General features: G+C 41.0%; 2 protein-coding genes across 5 annotated transcripts in view; both read right to left on the bottom strand.

The window, feature by feature from the left end:
• Positions 1-433: 433 nt before the first annotated feature.
• On the bottom strand, positions 434-11,471 carry sytl3 (synaptotagmin-like 3). Of its 4 annotated transcripts, none has more exons than XM_026142797.1 (14): positions 11,442-11,471; positions 8,847-9,132; positions 8,001-8,210; positions 6,568-6,635; positions 5,570-5,621; positions 5,403-5,469; positions 5,245-5,317; positions 4,676-4,803; positions 4,228-4,350; positions 3,866-4,032; positions 3,657-3,753; positions 2,941-3,111; positions 2,775-2,831; positions 434-1,784 (listed from the first exon to the last, which is right to left on the bottom strand). In XM_026142797.1, the coding sequence occupies exons 2-13, from the start codon at positions 8,942-8,944 to the stop codon at positions 2,799-2,801; spliced, it is 1,287 nt and encodes a 428-aa protein (XP_025998582.1). In that variant the 5' UTR covers positions 8,945-9,132; positions 11,442-11,471; the 3' UTR covers positions 434-1,784; positions 2,775-2,798. The 4 variants fall into 4 exon arrangements, with proteins under 4 accessions (XP_025998582.1, XP_025998585.1, XP_025998583.1 ...); XM_026142800.1 differs by having other exon boundaries at positions 11,434-11,463; XM_026142798.1 differs by lacking the exon at positions 11,442-11,471 and adding an exon at positions 11,032-11,158.
• Positions 11,472-12,543: 1,072 nt separating this feature from the next.
• Positions 12,544-24,116, bottom strand: part of enpp1 (ectonucleotide pyrophosphatase/phosphodiesterase 1) — a 35,865-nt gene continuing 24,292 nt past the window's right edge. Inside the window, exons 19-23 of the mRNA XM_026142792.1 lie at positions 22,649-22,784; positions 20,954-21,022; positions 17,875-18,007; positions 14,442-14,586; positions 12,544-14,307 (exon numbers count right to left, since the gene is read on the bottom strand). Of these exons, the coding sequence (XP_025998577.1) occupies positions 14,155-14,307; positions 14,442-14,586; positions 17,875-18,007; positions 20,954-21,022; positions 22,649-22,784 (636 nt within the window). The 3' untranslated portion in view covers positions 12,544-14,154. The remainder of the gene's footprint in view (positions 14,308-14,441; positions 14,587-17,874; positions 18,008-20,953; positions 21,023-22,648; positions 22,785-24,116) is intronic.

The raw sequence follows: 24,116 nt of genomic DNA on the forward strand, positions 1-24,116 counted from the left end.
AATATTAGAATTTTCTGGTCATTCTGTCATTGTTCTGGGTTTACAGTGTTAAAGACAGACCAGGATGACAGGATGGATTGCTTTGGAGGTTGTATCAATTTTCATGTTCTCCCAAACAACGACTGCTGGGCGCTGATGATGATAGCTTTGTCAGGCGTTGGCATTACAAAGCCAAACTGTATGAAAAGGTAGTCCATAGACTTGGGACTGGTTCTGGCTTGGGATGTTGTGAGATTGATGTTTGTGTTTTTGAATAAAAGAAGTCACCAGATGTTCAATGAATTGAAAATGAAACTTGATGCAGAAATTTCCTTTCAAGATGAGCTCTAAAATGAAGTCAGACACGCTAAATGCTTCCCAAAAAGTAGAGCTTTATATTTATAATATCAGCATGTCAGGACTCTCTCACGTTGTTTTGATTCATATTCAGATACTTTTATTTTTACAAAAGCAATTCAGTGTGACAGAAAAATAAATAAAATGACAAAAAACGAAAACAGACATGCACGTGGAAGCTGATCGACTTATTATCTGACAGCTATACTACACATACACTGTAAATAGTTGAATGCTAAATGAGCGTCTTAAAGTGCTGGATGTAAACAAAAATAAATAAATAAATAAATAAATAAATACAATGAGTCTGTAAGCGGCCTGTGCCGCTGCTGGCGTCAATTTCTCCACCTGTTGACGCAGGCGAGCTGACGTCACGCTTAACCTGGTGAGCCTCCAGTTGCCATGGTGAGCCGGGAGAACGCGGAGTCAACAGAATTCCAGGTCAGTGACATCACTGCTCCCAGCACAGAAACCGCCTTATTCCTTCTCTTCTTCTGCTGCTGCTTTCACACGCCGCGTCCACAGAGACAAGAAACGTGTCTTTGTACTCGAAGAGCCGCTGTGTGGTGTGTCTGTGCGTGTGTGTCTGAAGCGACTCAAACTGCTTCCGCTCCACCGCCGGGTGTGGCTCCAGATTTCATTTGTCAGTAACGTTAGCTTAGCGTCTCTTCCACTAATTTTATTTGCATGGACGTTTTGTTGCTGCTCTCCTCTGACAGAAGAACATCGCATTAACGAGGAAAATGGGTCTGAACGGATCGACGAATGTCAGCAGAGAGGCCTTGAACGGAAGTGGCATCACTTTAACTGTTTAACATTTATAAAGCAATAAAATTGTACGTGCTAGCCGTCTGCAACTATGAAGCATCCACAAGCAGTTAATAAACAAATATGTCGGTATGTTAGGTACAACCTCCATCAGGAAGCTGGCTTATCCAATCTTTCTTTAGCTTAAAACTGCAGCACAGGATATTATAAAGTAATTATTAAACAGACTTGGAGCCGATGGTTATAGACTGTAACTTGATTTTTTCAAGTTTCAAGGTGCTTAGCAGATGAAAAAAAAGAAAGAAACAGAAAGCTAAATAAATATAACAAGCATAAATAATGTTTCTATAAAGCAATTGATTTTTTTATAGTCTGTTCTATAATGCAAAAAAATATTAATTAATCACAACTGCTTTGCTTGAGGTGGTGTATACATTCATAACGATTGTAGATGCTTCACAGGCGGCATTAAAGTGTTTCCACAGAGGATGTTCAGAAGTGGATCTCTGCTGTTATTGTTCCATTCAAGTCCCCATTATGGTGCCTCAGAGAGGCAGGAGGTGCTTTGATCCCACAGAGTGACGTCCTGGACGAGCAGCAGTGGAGGACTTCAGTCTCCCTCTTTTTTTTTGAAATGGGCGTCTTGTGGATGAGCTCTCTGCTGGCTCCCAGTCAGACGCCTAAATGAGACACGTACATACACAAACACACGAGTTATGTAAACACTCCCTCATGCTTGTTGAACAATGTTGAACAATTACACTTGCGTTCAAAAAGTCACACACCAGAACACACATAGCACACCTGAGGCCTGCTCACACAAGGAGACACACAGGGCCACAATGACGTGTATTTACACTCTGAGTCATGTTTACACTAATGGGAAGGTGTGAAGGACGGTTAGTGGATCATTGCTATGTGGCCCAGTTTGCCTTAAAGGACAACACAAGGTATCCAAAACAGATCCTCTCCTGACCCCTAGTGCCAAAATGAATGCACCTAAAAGGTTAAGGCTCTTGAAATGTGCCTTTAAAAATGATATTAAACTCAATTACAGCTCACTTAAATAAAAAAATAATTTTTTTTACTTATTTTATTTCATTTTTATTAGTAGACCCTGACCAGCCTTTTCTGAAAAGTGTTGATGACGTTCTCTTAAAATAGTGGTTTTCATAGCTCGCACCTCAGCCCACTTGATAACCACACCAGAAAACCACCTGGAGGATTTCGAACAACATGATATCACTAGCAAATAAAGTAACCTTTAGTCAGAAGAAAACTTTTATTTCAATATTAAATCATTTATATTTGACATATATTAAAATATTTGTTCTGGGGACACTGGCAGAGATGAGTGTAGGTGTAAGTGGGTTGCAAAGTGGTTTGCAGGCCAAAGCAGCTTTAATATTGCCCTATATGATTTAATTTGCCAATTTAAATGAATAAAAAGGTATCAGGTGACCCAGATCAGCTGATCTGATAGGTTTACGCTTGTGCTCGACTATGTGACCTCAAACTCACGTACATACACCTTGTAAATTACAGCTTTCAGAATCACTGTCCCACTTGTACTACACCACCTACTACGTATGAACTAAAAAACACATGAACTACACAAGCCTGACGAAAACAAAGCGCTAGACAGACATTTAAGCAAGCTACAAACTCACCATGACTCCGGCCAGCGGTTCTCCTCACTCCTGATCACCTCCGTTTTGTCTTTCAGGCTGAAGGACACAGGAAGGAGATTTTATAGAAAACCACTTCCATATCAGCCATACAGGCAAAAGTCTTCAGCAATAATAAACAAATCTTTTCTGCCGTGCTCCATTTTACCTTCGGACACAGTGGATACCAGTTAAAGCACTGGAATGCCTTGTCTTCAAATCTCCAGCCGTCCAGAGGGATGAGGACTTCACCAAGAAAAACTTTCCTTTTCAGGGTACCTGAATGCCACACAGTCGCCTGTAGCCTCTTTCCAATGAGCATGTTGCGCTGTATGCCATACTGTGAAAAACATTTAAATTTTAGTGAATGCTGTTTACGTTCACAACATTTATTTAAATGTTTTCTTTAAACACTGATTAAGCACATGAGTTTATGGTCTCAGGGCCTAGTTTTGAGTGTTATAGAGCAGCGGATGATATTATTTTTGTAAAATTGAATCAGAGTCAGAAAGGGAGTTAGCCGGGGTACCATGGAGTGTCCCCCAGTTTTAAGTTCTTGCTCTTTATTTCTGGCTTTAAAACACCCAGATGACTGTAGTGAAAAGGCTCAGCTCAAGTCTTCACAGCAGGACTTTACATCAATTACTGAGCGACGTCACAGTGGCTATATCCATCTTTTATATACAGACTATGATGGCATCTCAGAGTAGATCATATTTTTGATGCACCAGATAAAAAACTTTCAAAGGAAGAATTTACTGCCCATGAAATCAATAATTTTGTTTCTATAAGTCATGAGCATGCATATGTGCATGCTGCAAGTTTTATTAAACTGATGACACATAGAGACATCCAAAAATAGCTGAAGAGGTTCTTTGTTTTTACCTTCAAAACTTCATTGTAAACCGGATCAGTCGTGTTCTTCTTCACTGACGTCTTCAGTTTGCAGCTCTTGTCCGGCAGCACGTAGATTTTCACGTATCTGTGCAGCAGAATACAAAATAAAAAAATGCTGTTGAAGCTTTGATGGAAAATCACAGGAAATGCGCTCTGCCTCTTTGTGTTGCACAGAGTGACATCAAACGTGTCCTTACGGGTGACACTTCCTCTTCTTGCTGTCTCCGTAGGACAGGTTTCTGCAGGTGCCGACTGTGATCTCCAGACGGGAGGTGTTGGTGTTGAAGGCCAGAGCCAGCTCCAGTTCTCCGGTCACAGAAACGCTCTCAAAGCCCAACTCTGTGCTGGTGCTGCTGCAGCTGCCCTGAGGGAGCCAAATACAGGTTATAGCATCAATTTTACACTTCAGAGGAAAAGGATGAGAGAGGTGTGAGAGAGGATAATTATAAGAGGGGATTTTGTGATCAGGGCTGTTACTTTTGAATATTTTAACCACCGGATGTTGTTTGGGGATTTTATTCAATTTTTTTTTTTTTAATGAAAATCAGCTGTGACTTACTCTCTTCCCTTCAGAGTACTCAGAACCGAATGAAGTCTCGTCCTCTGCCCCGGTGGAGGAGCCCTCCTGGTCGCTGTCTTTGCTTTTCTTGAACAGGTTTGGAAGACTTGGGACTTTGAAGAGCTGCACAAAGAAAGAAAGTCGTTTTCTTTACTCTGCTTTTGAACTTTTTTATATGATATAAAACTAGAAAACATCAAGGAGCAGTTTAGGCACAAAAAGCAAAAAGTCGCACTCTCTCTCAGATTTGAGGTTGCTGATGTTATTCCCTGTCATCACCAGCAGGTGCTGCTAAAGGCCCTGAATCAGTTCCCCGTTTTATCTGTGATTTCCCGCTTCCACTCTCAGGCCCAAATATGTGCTCTGCAAAAACACTTTCACTTGCAGCAGAAGCAGCGCTACCACCACAAACTCGACTTGAGTTCAGTGACTGATGCTTTCGACCTACCGTGCTCGATTTGTTTATGTCTGTGTCTGACAGGCTCTTTTGGGTGGAGTGGGTAAAGCTCGAGCCTCTCCATCTGTTGTCGACCTTCAGCAGATCTTCACGGACGTCGTTTTGAGAATTGGAAATCTCTGCAAAGGGAAATGTAAGAAAAGCACAACCCAGTAAATGCCTGTTTACTGGAAAACAAATTTAACGAAGAGGTGCATCCTGTGCTCGGACAAACAACGCTGCTCAAAGAGCTGTGCATGCGTGGTGGTGTTATCTCCTGCATCATCTAAAGCCTCTTTTGCTGATGCAGTAGGTGTCATGAGCTCACGAGGCTTTTTTTTTCTTCTAAATTATCTCTGGTGAATTTCCTTTGTGGTTATTACTGTGCGTATATTGAGCTCATGATCAGAGTGTGTTTGATAACATCCACAGGAAGTGATGCTACTAATTTCGAAGCAACAATTTCTCACAACTGCACACTGAGAGTATCTGTTGTGTGTTGCACTTTCTGTTATTAAGAAGTAAAGAATTATTGAGCCTGGCAATGCTGACCGCTGGGCCGAGGTTGAACAACGACTTACTTTTAATGTGACTCGTGAAGGAAACCATTAGATTTTCCACAGATTTGGTGAAAGGCTTTGAGTTTTTCCAATCCTGCAGATCAAAAAAAGTAATAATGATTAATCACATGTTTCATTTTAACTTGTAAAAAAAATGGGAAAAGAAAATAATACTTTACCCCAGATCTGCTCAGGAAGTGATAATCCAAGTGAGGTGGAGGAGTGGGAGGCACAATGGATATATGACTGCGAAGATACACGAGTCAAAAAATGTAATTTTACAACCACATCGGGACAGAGACTTAACCTGATGTAGAAAAATAAACACTTAGAAGGTAAATAATACCTCAGCACATTGTAGGTCTTCAGTAGATTCTCCCCAACCGTCTCATATTTGTCTGAAAGGACATCAGGAAGGAACAGAAAACCATTTAAATATCCTTAATAGTTAAGTGTTATGATGCCTAGCCACACTATGAACTGAACACAAAGCCAGCAACATAAAACAACTGCGTTCATTCATATTTTATGAGTCAGTGTAGCTGAACAAGCGTGCATTAATATTGAATAATGATTTATATTTAAAAAAGGAAAAGCAGCTGTGTATGCAGCATGCAAGCGATCCTCTATACTTATTTACAGCTGCTGCCAGTTTAATGTCTACAAGTTCAGAACATATGATAACCATGAGAATATTTTAATCTCTCCCTTTTTAAATTAATGTTCTCAGGATTGTAACTCAAGGAGGCGACCTGTGCTGTTTACTGAACATCAGAGCTGTGAGCTCTAACTTGTGATTGACGGTCATGTTAAACTCTATCTGGAGGGTTGCTGTCGGACGAGCAGACTCTATCTCTATCAGTTGCAAAGGCAGCAAGTGTACTCATAACTTCCTTAGTCTCTTAGGGATGTGAGACAGCAGTCCCAGTTCAGAATTGCAAGCCAACAAGTTGGAGTAAGAAGCTGCAGGTTGGGTCAGTGATCATTCCTGTGTTTGATACTCAATAATAATGTTATTAGGAGTTTTGGTGACTCCTCTGGGCCCTTTTTTATCTCTCTTTTATTTGGTTAGCTTTAGTTTTATGTTGAAACGACAGTGTTCTGGAGTGTAATGAAATAATGCCGAACAGTATCGTGGCATCTCTGCTGCTCTGACACTCAAACTGAATTTCGGATTTGATTGTTGTTTGCCCTGCACACTGTCTGAAGATGTAGCGCTAAAAATCAGAGATAAAAAAAATTCTTTAGCAGAGGATGTGCAGACCAGAGATGGGGGAAGTTACCCCCACACCCTGCAAATCACACCCTATGTGTATGCATGCAGTTTGGGTTTTGCATACAAACCTGTGGTGACTGGAAATTTCTTTGACTTTTCTTCTAGAAACCATTCTCCGGACTTGATTTTTACATCCCTGTGAAGAGGAAGAGCGCCGTGATGAGCAGGTAGAAATGACAAGACGGCCACAATCAATAAAACTACAACTGCAACATCTTCATTTCTCTTTTGAATTTAGCTTTAGTTTGACAAATGTATCTTCGTTCTTTCACAGATAATTAAAGTAGTAAAAGAACAGTTACATCCTTTTCTGAAAGACAAGGCGTAGGTTTCGGAGAAAAACATGCCCCCTCAGTATTCAGAACAAATCATCTATAAATGTGGACACATTTTTACACATGTAAAATACCCACACTGAAAATGAAGAGGCCAAAAATACGTGTAGGAAATACACCTAATCTAAATTTCACTTTTCAGAGATGCTATCTGCATATTTCAAATGTTTATGACAGAGTTCATATAGGGGAAGGGAAGGGGAAGTTTTAAAGAAGCGACAGGATGTGTTAAAATATCTCGTCCCATCTTAACAAGCTAATTAGCGTCACAGCTATTTTGAATAGGACTTGGGACACTTTAAAAGTTATTAGAATAGTTTGTGGTTGATTACCAAACAGCTGGAATGTTGATGATTAATTAAAACAGCGACACTTGACCTGAAACTCATGTTAAAGTTGTAGATTTAATGTAGGTATCAATCAGTCTGAGCGCAGACCTTATTATTATCGGTTTTCACTCATTATCATTTCCTTCATAAATCTGCTCAACAGAATAATTACCCACATTTTTATGGAGTTGGAGTTCATCTACTCTTGCTTTGGTTAGTCGGCTCTTGAGGGATTTATTTCAATCATGTTGCTTTAGTGTCCTTGACACAATTTCCTCTTTTTTTGTAGCAATCGGTGCCTTTTAAACTGCAAGTCAGTCTTTTCATCATGTTCCTGCAACTGAGGAGGGGGGTTTCAGTCTTTACGTGAAGCTGCTGACTGGAGAAACTGCAGTTTAACAGGGGTGTAGCTAAATCTAGGCTCTTAGTGGTTTGGTCCACTGTCCCCTATTCCCTAATGCCTTTACTTTGAAGGGGAATCTTATACTGTTACGGGGAACGTTTTATGGATGCGGGAAGTCCGTCCACAATTAAATTTGTGTTCTAAATCATTGAATTATCAAATAATTGGTCAGGTTTTTATTTCTAATGTCATTTTCTGATCTCCCACGGACTGTTTAACCATTTCATTGGATAGTTCAGCACGACGACGAGCTCTCTCAACAGTACACAAACAGAGTAAAAGTGAAAGTGTGAGATTTGAGCCTCAGTTACAGTAACCTTCAGTCAGTCACTGCTGGGCTTTACACACGCACAGTCATTCAGTGCTTGATTTGAGCCTCGCTGAGTCACACATTTCAACCCTCTGTACAGCAGGCTCGCTGGTGGCCTCCCTACCTGTATGCGTGGCAGACCGTGCACTTCCAGATCGCTGCTCCCACACGACACTTGTTGCAGATGCGGTGGCTGCAGCCGCGGCAGACTGCGCCAGAGTTCCAGAACTTTCCCAGCGGCCTCTGGCAGCGGGCGCAGGTCCGCTCGCCGTACTGCCGGGCATAGCTCTTTGCACCCTTCCTTCGGAGCTCCTGCAGGTCGTATTTCATCCTCCTGAGGATAGGGAGAACCACAGAGAGCTTTAACTGCGAGATTCACAGACATTTCTCTTCTGACAATAATGAACAGTTTTTAGAACATTTTAATATTTTAAACATCCTTCAGAAATGCATCACTCTGTTATAGATGCTCAACATAAAGCCAGCAGATAAAAAATTCTTCTGGATATAAAAACTGAAGAACAGCATGGTTTTTAAAAAGTATGCCCTTATATGGGGACAATGGGGACATATGAGGTTTCTTTGAGAGCGTAACACAAAGTTACCATAGTTAAACAAGGTTTTATAACACTATATTGAGCAGAATTAAGTGTCAGCTGCAAAAAAACAAAACAAAAAACCCCCAAAACCAACAAGATTTAAAGTCCCCGTGTGAGAAGAAGGTTCTTTCTTTATTTTACGGCACAGTATGAACTTCTGATATCACACTCATGTCTGTATGTTAAGTATGAAACTACTAACAGTTCAGATTTGTAACAGGTAACATCTCTGAAACAGGTTTTGTTTTCAGAAGAATCATATTTTCGCTTTCACGTAATCAATATAAGAGCAGTCGGCCCTGCCTCCTTCCAGCATCCCTAAAAATCTAATTTCATCCCAGCACCTATTAACACTGTTTGAAATGACCCACCTGATCCTGTCTTCTTCGATTGCTCGCATCTGTTTGTCTCTCCGAAGAACCTCCAGGATGCTCTCTCTCTCCATAACTTGAAGCAAACTTAAATCCATGTTTTTGAATTAAAAAAAAGAAAGAAATACTGGTTCAGGTCTTCTGTCACTGTCACAGGTCCTGCTCTCTCTGTCTCTCCTCTCTGCTTCACCGTTTTCTTTTTTCACTCCTGTCTCCTCCTCCTCTCCTCTTTGGTCCTCCCCCTCACTGGGCCCAACCCTCAGATCGTCTCTTTCGTCTTCTGGAACTGAAAGATTAAAATAAGGGAAATAGCAAGGTTATTTCGCGAGCAGCGGAGATTCCCCTTTCCACATCAGAAAGCTACTTGTAGTATTTCTACTTGAATGATTTAAAATAACCTTCTTATCTCCAAGAATACCCGGGATGACGTAAATAGTTGCTCGGCGGCACAGGATGTCATGAAAAAATGACATGTCCAGATCTGTGATGATCAGTTACCCCTCATTTCCCCTCATGCTGCTCATATCCTCACAGACCTCCGCTGTGTTAAACCACCGCTGCTTCCTCAGCTGCAGGAAGAGCAGCGATGCTTCACTGATGGCAGGGCAACAGCAAAACAAACCAAATGCCAACCCTGTGCATTATTGATGGCTGACGTGCACCCGTGGCCCAGTTTCTTTTTCTTTTTTGTTTTTATTATTAGATCAATAGCTCTGTTTCATGTTTTACTTCAAAAGAAGTCACTTGACAGTCCTTGGAAATAAGCTCATCCACTGGTTTGAGGTTTACAACAGAAGATCAGCTGTGTGTGTTTGTGAAGAAGCTAGAATATCTTGAACACATCTCATGTCTTGTATTTTCTTGGCTTACTGAAAATGTTCAGTTTGCATAACATTGCATGTAGAGTTGTGACTGTGTTACTTACCACAAACAGTCATCATACAATTTAACAGATGTAGCTGTGAACTGGCTTGAAAGTGACACATGGACCTTATTTTTTGTTTTTTAATCCTTAGTTATTTTTAATCACTGCCTCTCTTCCACAGCTTGTCTCTTCTCCCTCCCCTCACCCCCAACTAGTCAAATGGTTGCCCCTCCTTGAACCTAGCTCTGCTTGAAGTGGAGCTTTTCCTTTCCACTGTCGCCAAGGGGTCAAAGGCGGTTGTTATTGTAGATTCTTTACACTACAATTTAAAGCACATTGAGACGACTGCTGTTGTGATTTGGCGCTGTGTAAACAAAACTGAACTGAATTGCTTGCATGCCTGACCCCACAGCTGGGTGTGTGGTCAGTTTATAAGGAGGGTCAATCAGCAACGTGGGAGGAAGTAAAGGAGAAAGCTGATTCTTTAATATCTCATTCATTTGGAAGACGTCATTCCCGAGCGCTTAACATCTCAATCTGGACTGAGACCATTTTCCTTCCCGGCAGCGCACAGGCGTGGGGAGCAGAGGGGAAATGGCCTGTCGAAGAGCTGGATGTCAACCTGTGTTAGCAGATAAGGCCCGTCGTTGTCACTAAACAGAGCTGCCAGGAGGCTGAAGATAACAGTCAGTGCTAGTAATAATTAGGCCTCACGGCTCAGAGAGGGGCACGGCTGTTATCTGTCCTCTGCTTACGTGCTCTGTGCCGCTCTTGAGCTCTAAATACCAGGCGAGGCAACAAGTTGCACACTTAAAAACTACTAGTAGCAGTTTCCTCATTCGAAGAGTAGCTCAGTTTACAGATGATCGTCTTCGTTATCACAATAATGCAAGCACACTCATCTCAGACTCGCCTCTACGATGCAAAGGGGCCATAATGATTCAGGCTTTGCGTGGTTTAGTGGTTAGCGCTTTAACATCCGAGAAGAGAGCGAGGAGGATTGTATCAGGCCACTGCAGCAATGACAGTAAAAAGGGCACTTGACTAATTTCATTGAGACCTACATATAGCATATCGTGAGAAACCCCAAGGCGGTCACGTGGTCTCTGACACACTTCCCACCCAGATGAGGGGCTTCCAGGAAGGCTTCAGTGACAGCATGCAAACTCTGGCCTTAAAGCCAGAAGCGTCTGCAGCAAGTGAATTCCAAATAAAAACCTCACAGCTGCTTTTTCATGCTTGCAACCCACAGTGACTGACAATAGAAACTATGTCAGGTACACATTTTTAAAAATGACCCATCTAACAAAACTCACTCACGTCACAAAACCTTGCTGTGAGGTGACACAGACTCCCAAAATACTTTCCAGGAAATTATGTGCATGTTATCGAGCTGCGTGTATATTTAAACTAAACTTATCATCTTCATGCAGTTCATCACAGCAACTGAAAAAAAAAAAAAAAAGCTCAGAAAAGCTGGCGTCATCTTTCTGCATTTCCTTTGCAAGAGACGTTGTCACGGTCTGGCTGGGGCAGACCGTATGTGTTGCAGGGAAGGACTCAAGCGCAGACCAAAACGTGGTGTGGATTAACAAAACAAGCCGTTTAATAAGGCAAGAAACAAGGGTACAAAATAATAGGGCATGGGTGAAAACTAAACAATAACCTAAACTGGGTGAACTAATAACAAAACATGAAAAACCTTAACCATAATGAACTGACATGGGTACCTGGAGATGAGACATGGATGAGCAGACGACCTGACAATGGCATGAAGAAAACAAAAGGCTTAAATACAGACATGAGGTGATCAGGGGAAGTGGCGACACATGGGGGAAAACAGCTGACAGACATAAACCTAATGACAGGACCAGGAGAGGAAAGCTAAATACAATAAACAAAGAACACATGACATTGTCAGAATAAAACAGGAAATACTAAAACATGACAACACAACTTAACAGACCTAATATGTGATGAATAAATACAAAACCCCAAAACATAGAAAACCCAGGAACAATAACTGCCTAAACTAAAGGCAGATAGGAAATAACACAAACTAAATCACATAACAAAATGAGACAAATACAAACATGAACTCAGAGCGCTGGGTCAGAGACCCAGCCTGTGACAGACGTGCCCTCTGCTTCAGTTTGAGCCGGATTTGAAAACTTTCATAAAAGAGTTGAAATAAAGAAACTACTGACTCAAGGTACACTTGAAAATATGAATGCCAGATGAAGTAATAAAACATTTGAAGTCATACAGATTGATCATCATAAGAAGAGCATGCAGTAGACCTTATTCAGCCAGCTCAGCAATTCAACAACTGAATGGCGGACTTCACAGAAAGATTTTACACAACAAAAATTTTTTTTTTCTTTCTCAATGACTAAAGATGCAGTGAGACAACTTGTACCCTCTTCTTGCCAAACCATCAACCGACACTTGAGAAAAGCATTGTGACAACTGCACCAGCCTTGCAACAACCTCAAATGGAAAGTAGGCTCAGGTTTTCTGACATGAGAATTGGGTCACCTCAGAGTTTACGAGGTGCAGAGCTGAAAGCTGCAAGATCTTACCTTCTGGCTTCTTGCGCTGCCGGAGTGGTCAGCCTGAGGAAGTGGCAGACTTTAAGCACATAGGGTAACGTACTTCCTTCCTTTTCACATGTACATGTACAGCTTCAACCTGAAGGAGACTTGAAGAGCAACTGCTGCTTCCCTCGCTCTACATGACGCTGTAAATTCAATCGTGTGAAACGAAAGTGATTTGTGCACCTTGAATCTTGGCTGATAAAAGGTCATAAACAAAAGGAAACAAGTCACAAGCTCAATGTGGAAGTTTGTTTTTTATATGAAATTTTTCATGTGTGAAAAACTGCAGCAACCAATAGAAAAGGCTTGGTATACATGAAATCTATATGACTTCATATACGAGCAGTACGCGAAGATGAAAAATCAAAGACTGAATAATGATTTTGCTGATCCACACATTCAGATGCACACAGTCACGGACGGATTAATGAGCTGAGCTCAAACAGCTTCTCTTCATCTCCAACTAAACGCTGAAGTTTAGCGGCTACCTGAAAATTCATCTTCCCAGGAAAAAGTCACCAAATGGCCGCGGAGGAACAAAATGACAACAGAGATGTAAAATCACTCCAATGAGGTTACAAAATGGAACGAAAGACACAAAACAACCAGAAAGAGTCCGAAAAAAGACAGAATAAAAACAGAATCTTAAATAATTCTCCAGATCTGAATTTTTCTTATCTGTGAAGAAGAAAAAACATCAGTAATTTCTGTTTACCACCAACACCGAGCATCAGAATAATAATAAAAAGCAGTTTACTCGAATGATCCTTAAACATTACAGCTTTCACCAGACTTGCTTTACCCCCGTGAGGTGTAAGTTACGCTCATGATCTTCAAGGACTTTTTTAGGAGATCAATTTTCTGAAGTCTTGATTGTTCAGGGTTACAGCTGCCTCACGTGATCAACAGTTATTACAGCTTCACATCTGCTGCTTCTAGAAGAAGGTACATCAGGCTGCTCTCTTATAAAAGCCTCGCCAGGGTGGATGGATCACCGTGTTGAATTTGGCAAAGATTTTATGCTGGATACCCTTTATCTGGGCTTGGGACCGGTGCTAGCTTGTGACTATGCGAATGTGTTAACCACAAGACCGCACACTACACAGTTCACATGACCTATGATATATTTAGCAGCTATTTTAGTATAAAACACCAGGGATCCTTGCTAAATGTAAACTTTGCTTTCAGTGTTCTTTGCAGTTGCTTTATGTCTCTCTGTGTTGGAGAAAGAAAAGGCTTTTACGTGTCTGAGCCCAGACTGGCTCAAACGTGTCTCATACAGTAATCCTTCCAAGCATACAGCATAGGCGCACATTTAAAAGCTGAATAATTCATTCATTTTACAAAAAATACCAATGGGTGTAAAAAGAAAAGAAACACATACAAAAAAGAAGGGCAAAACATATTCATGCTAGATGTTTTTCCAGCTGCTGCAGACAGCTCCCCTGATGTGTGGCAAGCTTCACTCAACATAAACAGTTCTTCCATCAATAAAAACTCTCTTTTCCCTTTAGTTTTATTCCAGTTTTCCAATCTGGAAATGGGAACCCGGAAATACTTTGGAATCATTTTATTAGATGTGATGGTGTCTTTAAGCTCCATTCATTATTTACTTTTTTTTTTTTTGTACACAATCAAAATCAATAAAAATTTATTTTAAAAATGTCACTTCAAATAATGGATGGAGCTTAAGAATGAGTTCAGTCTGAAATGAGGGAAGTCTATAAGTAAAGCATCTGTTAAACCCACAGTTATTGGGTTAACTGTTTGTCCATGTGGGCAGACATCTGCACACCAATATGGCTTCCTCTGCCAGTTAAAGCTTCACTCGATAAAGTCTGTGAGTTTAATAAGTGTGTAGAAATGTCTTCATCCGCAGTGTCTCTTCCACTGATAACCTGTCGTGGTAGAAGCTGAGTCCGGTAAGGAGCTCGATGTCTCGCACTCGAGCGGTGTGGAGCTTCAGCCAGTCTTCCACCCACGTCAAGTCTGTCCCATTCTGAAGAAAAGCAGAAAGTGGGGGAGGCGTATATTAAAATTATGCAGTATTAAGAAGGGTCTGACAGCAGGTTTCCACAGAGGCAGACTGAAATAGACTGTGCAGAAACATGTGGGACGAATGGTGTTACTCACAGCGCAGCTCTCTGTGTGGTCGGGCCTGTGGGGCATGATGAAGGACCTGGCCTGGAGTGGACCTGCACAGTTCAGAGGGCCAAAGGTCGAATCCCCGCAGCTGGTCAGGATCACAAAGAAATGTGTCGGGATGGGAGCCTCGTTCCTGCAGAGATGAGAGATCACACGTAATCAAAGTGCTGCAATGGAAAAATTGAATACCTCAGTTATAAAGCCTCAGGTTAAAAAATAACCATCGGGTGTATTTTAAGTCCGATTTCTCTCATTTTACATCTGAATAGATTTTGGCATAAAAAACATGGAAGGATGGGTCCATCTTACTTCATTTCAAGAGTTCAGTGTCTTGGCGGTGTAATGATGAAGGGGATATTTTTTGGCACACTTTGAGTATCAACTGACAGAAGTTCTCACTCCCAAAGCATAACATTTTACGCTAGGTGACAAATCGTTGGTATATTATGCTTTCGGCCACCCAATGCGTCCTTATATTACGAGTTCGGAAATATTAGAAATAGGAGAACCGTTTGGAATGAATCTACACATGTACGTGTATTTGACTTTAATCTAACACGATTAAGGTGGTGGTGAACGTTAGGGATAAGGTTATGATTAGGGCTGGAATACACGGCTGGAACGTGTGTTACTGCGGGAGCGTCGTTCTATTCAGTTTCATCCACAATCCGGCGCGTAGCATAGGAATGCGGAAGGTCACCTTTCGCGTTCCCATGGAACGCCTCGGGACGTGACAATTCGTCAGTATATTACGCGTTGTGCAAAACGAGCTGCAACTGAGCAATGTTTAAACACCACAGCCTACCCGAGTATTGTTGCAGACCATAGCCATACTTTATGATCACAGTGTACTATCTTCTGTTGGCTGCTTCCAGCAGATCAACTCAAACTGGTTTCCTGATCATCACCTTGAGTTCACTATACTCAAATGGCCTCCACAGTCATCAGATTTCAATGCAGTAAAGCACCTTTATGATGTGGTGGAACGGGAGATTCACATCTCTGACCTTTTTAGGTTCTGAAGGACATTTCACCTTTTATTTGAAAACTGAAGGAATCTTTCTCAAGAAGCCTTTTTGGATGAACTGGCTTCAACTCAAGTGCTCAAGACTTCTTAAGAATTGTCTGCATGTTGTATAACAAACAGTCACAAAGCAACCCACCAAACGTCATTCAACTCTCATTGTTTCCAAATCTTGATCTGAGTATAGGAGTATATGACATCACATGTTCCAGCCAGCATGAAGTATTTAAGCAAAAACCGAGAGCTATTAAAGGGGAATAGCCAAATTTAGTTCGGCTGCAATGTGTGCTACTGCGTGAGCTATGAGTAACCCTCAATGTAACCCATGGGTTTCTCAAACACTTTCTCAAGGTCTTTTGAGTTTTTGGACAATTGTGCATGTGAAGGCTGCATCAATTCTTTAATTCAAACAAAAACGATGCAATGAGTTCATTTATGCACTTAAATTAACATCACTGGGGGGTTGGGTGGAGTGAGGGTGGGGTGTATTGAACCAGTGCACTAAGCTAATGTGCAAAATGAGCGCGTCAGCCTTTAGGCACATTAGGTATAATATGCATATACTGAGACATACAGATAAAATATATTATAAAAATTCAGTAACTTAAGCATATGGCCAACACAATGCATATACATATTTTGTTATATATATAAAAAACACAACTTTTAAGAGTCTACACTGTTTCTTCATTTTCTGAAACTCTACAACTATTTCTTAGTTTGGAAGAGAAAAAACTGGAGACGTTTGAAACCCACGTTTGCTTATCAGTCACTACATGTCCTCCTCCGAAATTATCATTCTCTTATCACAAACCCTTCTGCAGAAGAAAAAGGATACCTGATTAGTTTACCATTAAATAACAGCTCAGAGGGATTACTGACATTGTGTTCAATGCTAACAGCTAATGCACCATTACATGCAGGAGGCATTCCTGGTGTACACAAACAGTCATGCAATCTTCATTTTCAGATGCGTTCCAATGGACATATAAGCTAGGGTATTTTGTTTGGCCTTCCTTTGGACAGGAGGCAGGAAGGGCAGAGCTTGAGTTAAGCCATGTGCAAATGTTCTACCAAAACTACCAGGGATGTTTATGTAATACATTGCATTTTAACATCAAAAATTTAGTCTGGATAAAGCCTGAATGTAGTTTGTAAACCCTGGAAATTAATGTCTACAGCAGCACAGGTATTGCATCACTTTAGAATTCCCCATCAGATCTCATCTAATTGAGTGTGCTCAGCTGCCTGGACACTGATAGTCAGTTTTACACATGAACTATGTGCTGTGTTTCTTAGATTTTATCTGAGTACCGGTTTATCTTACGATGGCTTTCTGACATTTTATTTAATTATTTGTTAATACTTTTGCTGTGTGGATCCATATAAACATTAAATGTCTGGTGAATGTTCTCAGTTTGAGGACACAACAGTGAGACTCAGTTTGGTTTGGGAGAGGGAGCTGCCTCAGGCAGAAAACAGAATGACCATTTTTTAGTAGGAAGCTGGAAAATGACTAATTAGTGGTGTTGGGTGTAACTCATTCTAAAGTAGAGCACTAATCTGCAATTAATCTGTAATCAAATTACATTTTTCTGCTTTGTTTGCTTGCTTGTTCTTCATATGTCTGCATGACTGGTGAAAAAAGTAGAAAAAAACAAAACAGAAATAGGAAAAAAAGGCCAAAAACAAACCAAAGGTGTCCTTTTCCTGCACGTCAGCTACCTGAACCTGACCTAAATTGCTTGGAGGGTGAAGTAAAAATAAATAGTGGGCTCTCCAACTTCTGATTAGTGGTGATTAATTTAATTTTTATTATGCAGAAGGACAAGAACATGATGGTAAAGTGCAAACTGTGTCCAGAAGCATCCACAGTTAAATAACATAACACACTTTATGTGTGTGCCCTCATTAGAATATGGATTTGTAACACATTGCTCACATGCACCTCACTCAGGAAATACAAAAATCAAAATTGTTGTTCATGTGTGAAGATGAATATTGTACTAATGTTCTCACTATTAGAAATCCTTCTTGATTTGCTTCAGACCTGCTGTGTCTGCTAGAGGAATAAATGAAAATGTCTACATAAGCATTTTTGCAACACAGTTACTTTCTTAAGAACTAACTTCAAAACGAAACTGAAGTTGCAGTTTTCTTTGGAAATCTTTCTTCATTGGATTTACGTCAAGGCCAAATGGAGACTCTTAAAAGTGAGTCACCACTTAAGTCTTTTTTTAATAACACCTAATAAGCAGTTGTAAAGCACAATAAATGAAAAAGGCTGAATTTAATCAGACCATTAAACTGTCAACATAAAAATATGCAGCTTCTGACAACCAAATGACTGAACTGCACAGTGTAGCAACAGTAAATGTTATTTTGCTTCTGTCTTACCCTGATATCTTTTTTAATTCATCGACGTGTCCATCATAGTCTTTATCGAATATTGGCCCGCTCATGACGTTGACTCCGTTCAGCTGCTGTGAATATTTTGGGAGGAAGACGTCATGGAAATGCGTCCAAACGGCTGGGAAAATACACACAAAAAAAGCTTTAAGTGCTCCACTGTGTTGTACAGAAACATCACTTTATTTTGCTTTTTTCCCCTGCATGCAACACATGCTAAAGTAGGGTTGCCAACTCCCTGAAAAATAAATAAGGGACACCTCGTGGCCAGGGCCGGGCGACCCAGTTGTCTTCACCCTTCCCAGTGTGGTGAATTTTCTAGCTCTTTTTTTGTGTGTGAAATTCTTTTTTTAACCATTTGACTTGAAGTTGATTTAAGTAGATGCATATTCTATTCTTTGTGATATGAACACATGTGAAACAAATGATCATTTAGCCATTTATTTTTAGCTCAAAATGAAAACATTAACACAATAAAACAGGTCTCTTTCTTAAACAGAAGCCTGTCATGCTTAACTTTTGAGAATATAAGTAAATCTTTCTTTAAAAGAACTCTGTCCTGCTTAACTTAAAATAATAGAAAACAATAGAAAGAAAAACATTCTTGTAACAGTGCACATTTAGTGCATTTAGTACAATTGGCTTCAGTTGAGGTATTATTTCAGCTTTTCTAAAGCTAATCAGCTGCTCCTGTTTGAAAACCCGCTTGTTCCCATGATTACGCATCATAACTCATCATCATTATTCATCTATGTATTACTTTTATGTATTAGTCATCAATTTGTTGTAATCATCTATCCTTGCAGTTGTTTATTACACAAAATAAGTTATATTATCACACTTCTGGCCACATAGCGCTGATATTCACTGCACATGCCCATATTAACTTTTTCCAGCCAGGTGTTTTCCTTTTCCCATTCTTCCCTTTCTCTGACGGGAACAAACATTGCTGCTCTAATGCTGGGCTCACACTGTGCGATTTTTGGCCCATTTTGAGACGATTTTTGAGTGATCGGACCGATTTTGGCCTTCATTGTGCGTCGTGTAGTATATGTGGGGTAACGAGAAGTGATTAACACCTCACGACCAGCTCCCGATCATCAATCGCTCGTGAGGGTGTCACCGCAGCCGCTCACACTGCTCACGCGCAAACACGTAAACGTCGGTGAAAAAGATGGAGCAGCACGGCTGTGCAGCGTGTGATCTGGACACAAGCGATGGAGGCACAACTTGTAGAACTTTGGAAAGCTCATCCGAGCCTTTTCCATGTGGCATCACAAAATTATCACGACCACAACAACCGTGAAAATAGTTGGATTTACACTGCTGCTCAATCACAGCTGCCTGATCAATGTTTTTCATTAGCAATTTAGCAAAGTTGATGGTGGTGGTGTGTGTGTGTGAGTGAAAGACAGAGAGAGAGAGCGACAGATTTTCTGCTATAACCTTAATTTTATGGAGGCACAGTGTGAGCTCTCAGGTCGCATCAGAGCATCGGGCCGTATAGTGTGAGAGTACATCGTGACCTATGAACTTCTAACCCCTGCGAGTCAATCGTGCAGTTTGAGCAGGAGCTGAATAACGTGACTGAAAAAAATCGCAGTGTCTGCCCAGCTTTAGGTTTACTGTCATCCGAGACTTGCACCGCAGTGACGGCGTTTGTTTCCCTGTTGGCCATGCTTCTTGTTTTGGTCATCTGTTGTCTTCCGGTATTTTCTCCGTAAGCGACCTTTCCTCGACCAATGAGATGAGCGGTAATCTGAATTGTCATACTCGAATTGTCATAAGTGTGCTGTCAGCTCATTGGTCACAAAGCAGGAGAGGGGCTGGGAATTATGTTTTCAAACAAAGTGTTAATTCCATAAACATTTATAGACTACGTTTGATTCTCACTGTATTACGGGACAAAGTGCGTCCCTTATTAGCTCAATACGGGACGTGTACTTTTGTTTCTAAATACGGGACGATTCCGTTTTTTAAGGGACGGTTGGCAACCCTATGCTAAAGTGTTTGTCTGGTCTTCCTTCGTGTTTTCCTCCCTTCTCACTCATGCAAAGCCACCAGGGGGCAGCATCTCCCAGCTGATAAACATTCTGCAGCTTGTTGTCAGGATAAAACTCAGTTCTGCAATATCTTAATCACCCAGCACAATCTACAGGTTTCAACAGTTCTGGGTTGGCTAACTAACCACAGAGTGAAATTACCAGACCACCATGGAGGTACATATTCTTTCACATATGACAGATGATTTTGTAATGCTGTAAAGTACACTGAGAGCAAGTTCAGGCTTCATAATCATGTAATCCAGCCCATTTAAGTCATCTCTACATAAAGGATGAAGTATGAAAAGCAGCAAGCACTGCTCCCACTAGGTTATATCTGGGACTCTCCACCATTTGTCCTTAGAACTGAAGAAGCTTCTCGGATGAGAGGTGAAACGTCTTCAAGCAACTTAAAGAAGTCCAGACGCTTTTCTTTGCAAGCTCCTTTGACTACGATGACCTGGATGACTGAGAACCTTCAAAGACATATGAGAGCAAACCTGCACAGATCCTTGACTGAAGAACCTACATGCGCTCCTTTGTGGAGCACAGTGTGGTGAGTCACTTTACAAACATACTGACTTTCTGCTGAATCCTGCTGTAAGGGAAACACACAGCATGCAAGCAGGGAAACTAACCCTGGAACTGTTCCACTAACTAAACCTTCGATTGCGTTTTACAGAACAAGCTCAAGTAAATTAGGGCGGCGAAGTCCCACATAATTACATCAGTTAGATCTCTGGACTTGGGATGGGATAAAGTATAGCTTGCTGTCAGCTTTCAAGCAACTCAGGATAATTTGAAGCAATGGAAACTGGCAAACCGCAATACCTGCTGTCTGAAAACTTGAGTGCTTGACCCATTTAACAAAATCGAGCCTGTCTCAAAGATCCAGAGAGCTGTTAAGCCGACTCATTCAGTTGTGACAGATCTTTTAAGAAATGTTGAACTTGTGAATCACTGCTGGTCTTTTTACCGGTCTGGGTGCAGCTGGAAAGTTAGAAACAAATAAGCAACTGACTCACCTTTAAATGCAGGGAACATCGGTGCCATGTTGCTCGTGATTAGAGAGTCTGAAACATTGGCACTCAGATCTATAGAGGAAATGAGAGGTTAGGACAAACTGAATTTGCTGGGCATGGAATTTGGCTATGGATTAAAACTTAGATTACATGTTGTGAAGACTGATGCGTCTACTGTGAAACTAAAGCATAGCGATTTACTGGCTGAGAAAAACATTTACAAATTAGTGGAGTTGAATGCAGGCAGATTTAGGGCTTCTTTATTACATCTCCTGTGACTTATTTTAATTTTAATAATCGCATTGATGTGGTGTCAGAAGAATCGGAAATTGTTTTTTCTCATGCTTGGAAAGCTGGCGTAAAAGTCGGCAGGAGCTTCCAGGATCGCTGACTCAGACACATGGCAATGAAAGTTGGTATTTGGTTAATTGTAGGATTTTAGCCCTGCGACAGACTGGTGACCTGTTCAGGGTGTACCATGGCAGCTATGATAGGCTCCAGCCCACCTACAAAGTAGGCCTGGGGGAAAGGATTAGCTAGGCTGGCTAAGCGTTCGACCTTGACCTTCATTGTTAGCATTCAAGGTCAAAGTTGAGCTTGGAAAATTTCTTAAAACTTTTCAAATTTTCCACTAATATTTCTTAAAATCTCAAGGTTTCAGACAATTCTGCTCCAATCATATGGCTACAGATAATAAAATACACAATTTTGGTTTGTAATGCTGCAAAGTCATAGTTGAAAGGTCCCACCCCTCCTCGTGAAAAACAACAAAATACAAAAAACCAAGAAGCAAAAAAACAGACTGATCACTCAGCATGTAAGAAGAACATCATAAAACATCAAAGTTTTGGTATAGCCCTTGCCCTTTGGGGGGAGCTGTACCCTCTTGTGTGCTCTTGTTTGTACTGGTATTGGTTTGCCCAGATTACAACAGAGCTAAAACAGATTGTGACTTGTTTAAGCACTGATCAGTAAAATACTACACGTCACCTTTCTAACATCCACATTGATTCCACATTCCAAACACTTAAACACACCACGAAGGGTCATGTAGGAGCTGCAAAAGGCAATAGCACCCTGAATGGTTACCAGCCTGTTACAGTGCTAATGCAGAAAGCGAGACAACCACACACTGACAAACATACAGCCAATTTAGAACCACCAATTAGCCTAATGAGCAGGTCTTTAGACTGTAGTGGAAAACTGGAGGACCAGGAGGTCTGAACTGTGGTGAGGCGACAGTGCTAATGACTGCGTCTTACCTCCAGAAAAAGTGAAAGTTGTTCACATTAAAAAGTTGCTACATTAATTCACTCAAGAGAAATTAATTGATTAATTAATCTGCTATCACTGCTATCGCTGTGCTCACTTTCTACCAGAACCAGAGGCAGATCAAAGGTTTCATGTTGGCCAGCTTTTTCTGTTAACCCTGGAAAATCTACCACAAACTTTGTGTATTCTTGTCTCTGAACATCCAAAAGACAGATATACAGAAACAGATAAATAAACATTCAATCCGCAGAGTGTCACTCAAGAGGAAGTGGATGCTTTTCTCTCACGCAGCTGTGAAGCATATGTTTGCTCTGTACGTGAAAATGTGCTCTGAAACATCTCGACCTGACTTCAACACAGGCTGAGAGGGATGAACTGTCTCCCTCAATACCACACACATGCAGGTTCACAAACACAAACACTCACTGGGGGGATGCAGCAGGCCATAGGCAAGATCAGAGTTGTCTTTGTAGCGCAGACACTGCTGGCTGTTGTTTGCTGGGATGCGTACGTCAGCACGGACACACGCCTCCAACTCTGGGCTCAGAGGTTGCACTCTGGTCTGAGAGAGAGAGTAAGAGGTAGAGAGAGCGAGGATCAGTCAGTGTTGACAGTATAAGTGGGAGTCCAGACTAAAACGCGAGTGTTGTGTAAAATGGTTTGGCTTGGTTTTTGCTCTCCATGTGTGTATAGGTCAGCAAGGGCATTGCTCTGATTCTGTGCGCACAGCTCCCAAAAAAACCCCCAAACCAATAAATCACTTCCATCCTCTGTCACAGAGGGGAAAAAAAGACACATTTGTTTCCTCTTAAATTCTTGGTAGCACCAAGGGTTATATCATTTTGGAACCAGCTATGCAAAACATTTATATAATTTCAAAGAATAGAGTGCTAAATAGAAACAATGAAAGAAAGACATTTTTGGGTATTTCCATTTCCCAGAAAAAAGAGCAGCTTTAAAATATCCATCCTCTTCCACCTTTTCAATTCAGTGTCGCAGGTGATGACACGATTCACTCTGGACAGGTTGCCAGAGAGACAGTAAACCATTGGCACTCACATCTGCATGTCTTTGGACTGTGCGAGGAAGCTGGAACACCCGGAGAGAACCCACCAAGCATGGGAGATCATGCAAACTCCACACAAACTCGGCACCTTCTTGCTGTAAGGCAACAGCGCTAACCACTGCTCCACCGTGCTGCCCCGCTTTGAATCACATACCGTTTACACCATGTCTACATAAAGATGCACTTTTGTGTTTTTAAACCGCATACAAAAAATCTGGGCAATCCCCCAAAGCGGTTTGGCCTCACCCCAAAGACAAATCAGCACGAGTACAATGAAAAGATTTTCTATTTTCTTAAGAAGGCAGCCCATCTAAGATGTAAGAATTATTAGACATAAAACGGGCAATAAGTCAATCAAATCAAAGTGCCAAAAAGAACTAAACTGTGGAGATGTTTTAGACAGACGATGGTGTCGGGAAATTGTTAAAAGAAATCTGCAGTTTTTCACTGGTAAATTTTACAGTGGAGCCATAGTTTTACTCTTTACTGAGATTAAAGTAACACATAGTGTCAGCGCCTGTATGAACAGCTCGTGGGTTACAACATATACAAAATACTTGTGGAAAAAGGGTTTTTTTTCTCCCAAGAGGCAGATGAAAGGAATTTTAAATGAGATCTTGCATTAAGCTAGAGGCCAGGGCCACAGATGTGAACTTGTGTAAGTATCTATAATAAATGAACAGCAAATTAATATTTAATTGCATGTAAAACCATTTTTTTTACCCTTTACTTTTTTACTATTATTCCTCTTTGTCATAAAATACTAAACATTACGACTCTGTCCAGGAAACATCTTGGATGATATCTTAGTCACATTGTCCTTTTTTT

Source organism: Astatotilapia calliptera, chromosome 15 (genome assembly GCF_900246225.1).
Source record: "Astatotilapia calliptera chromosome 15, fAstCal1.2, whole genome shotgun sequence".
NCBI classification, from domain to species: Eukaryota; Metazoa; Chordata; class Actinopteri; order Cichliformes; family Cichlidae; genus Astatotilapia; species Astatotilapia calliptera.

Bases quoted from the DNA above. Each gene is read 5' to 3' on its own strand.
- sytl3 (XM_026142797.1), bottom strand. From the start codon at position 8,944: ATGGATTTAAGTTTGCTTCAAGTTATGGAGAGAGAGAGCATCCTGGAG. The intron at 4,804-5,244 runs GTAAGTCGTTGT...TTCCCTTTGCAG, and splicing joins CTTCACGAGTCACATTAAAA to AGATTTCCAATTCTCAAAAC. The intron at 4,351-4,675 runs GTAGGTCGAAAG...TTCTTTGTGCAG, and splicing joins ACATAAACAAATCGAGCACG to CTCTTCAAAGTCCCAAGTCT.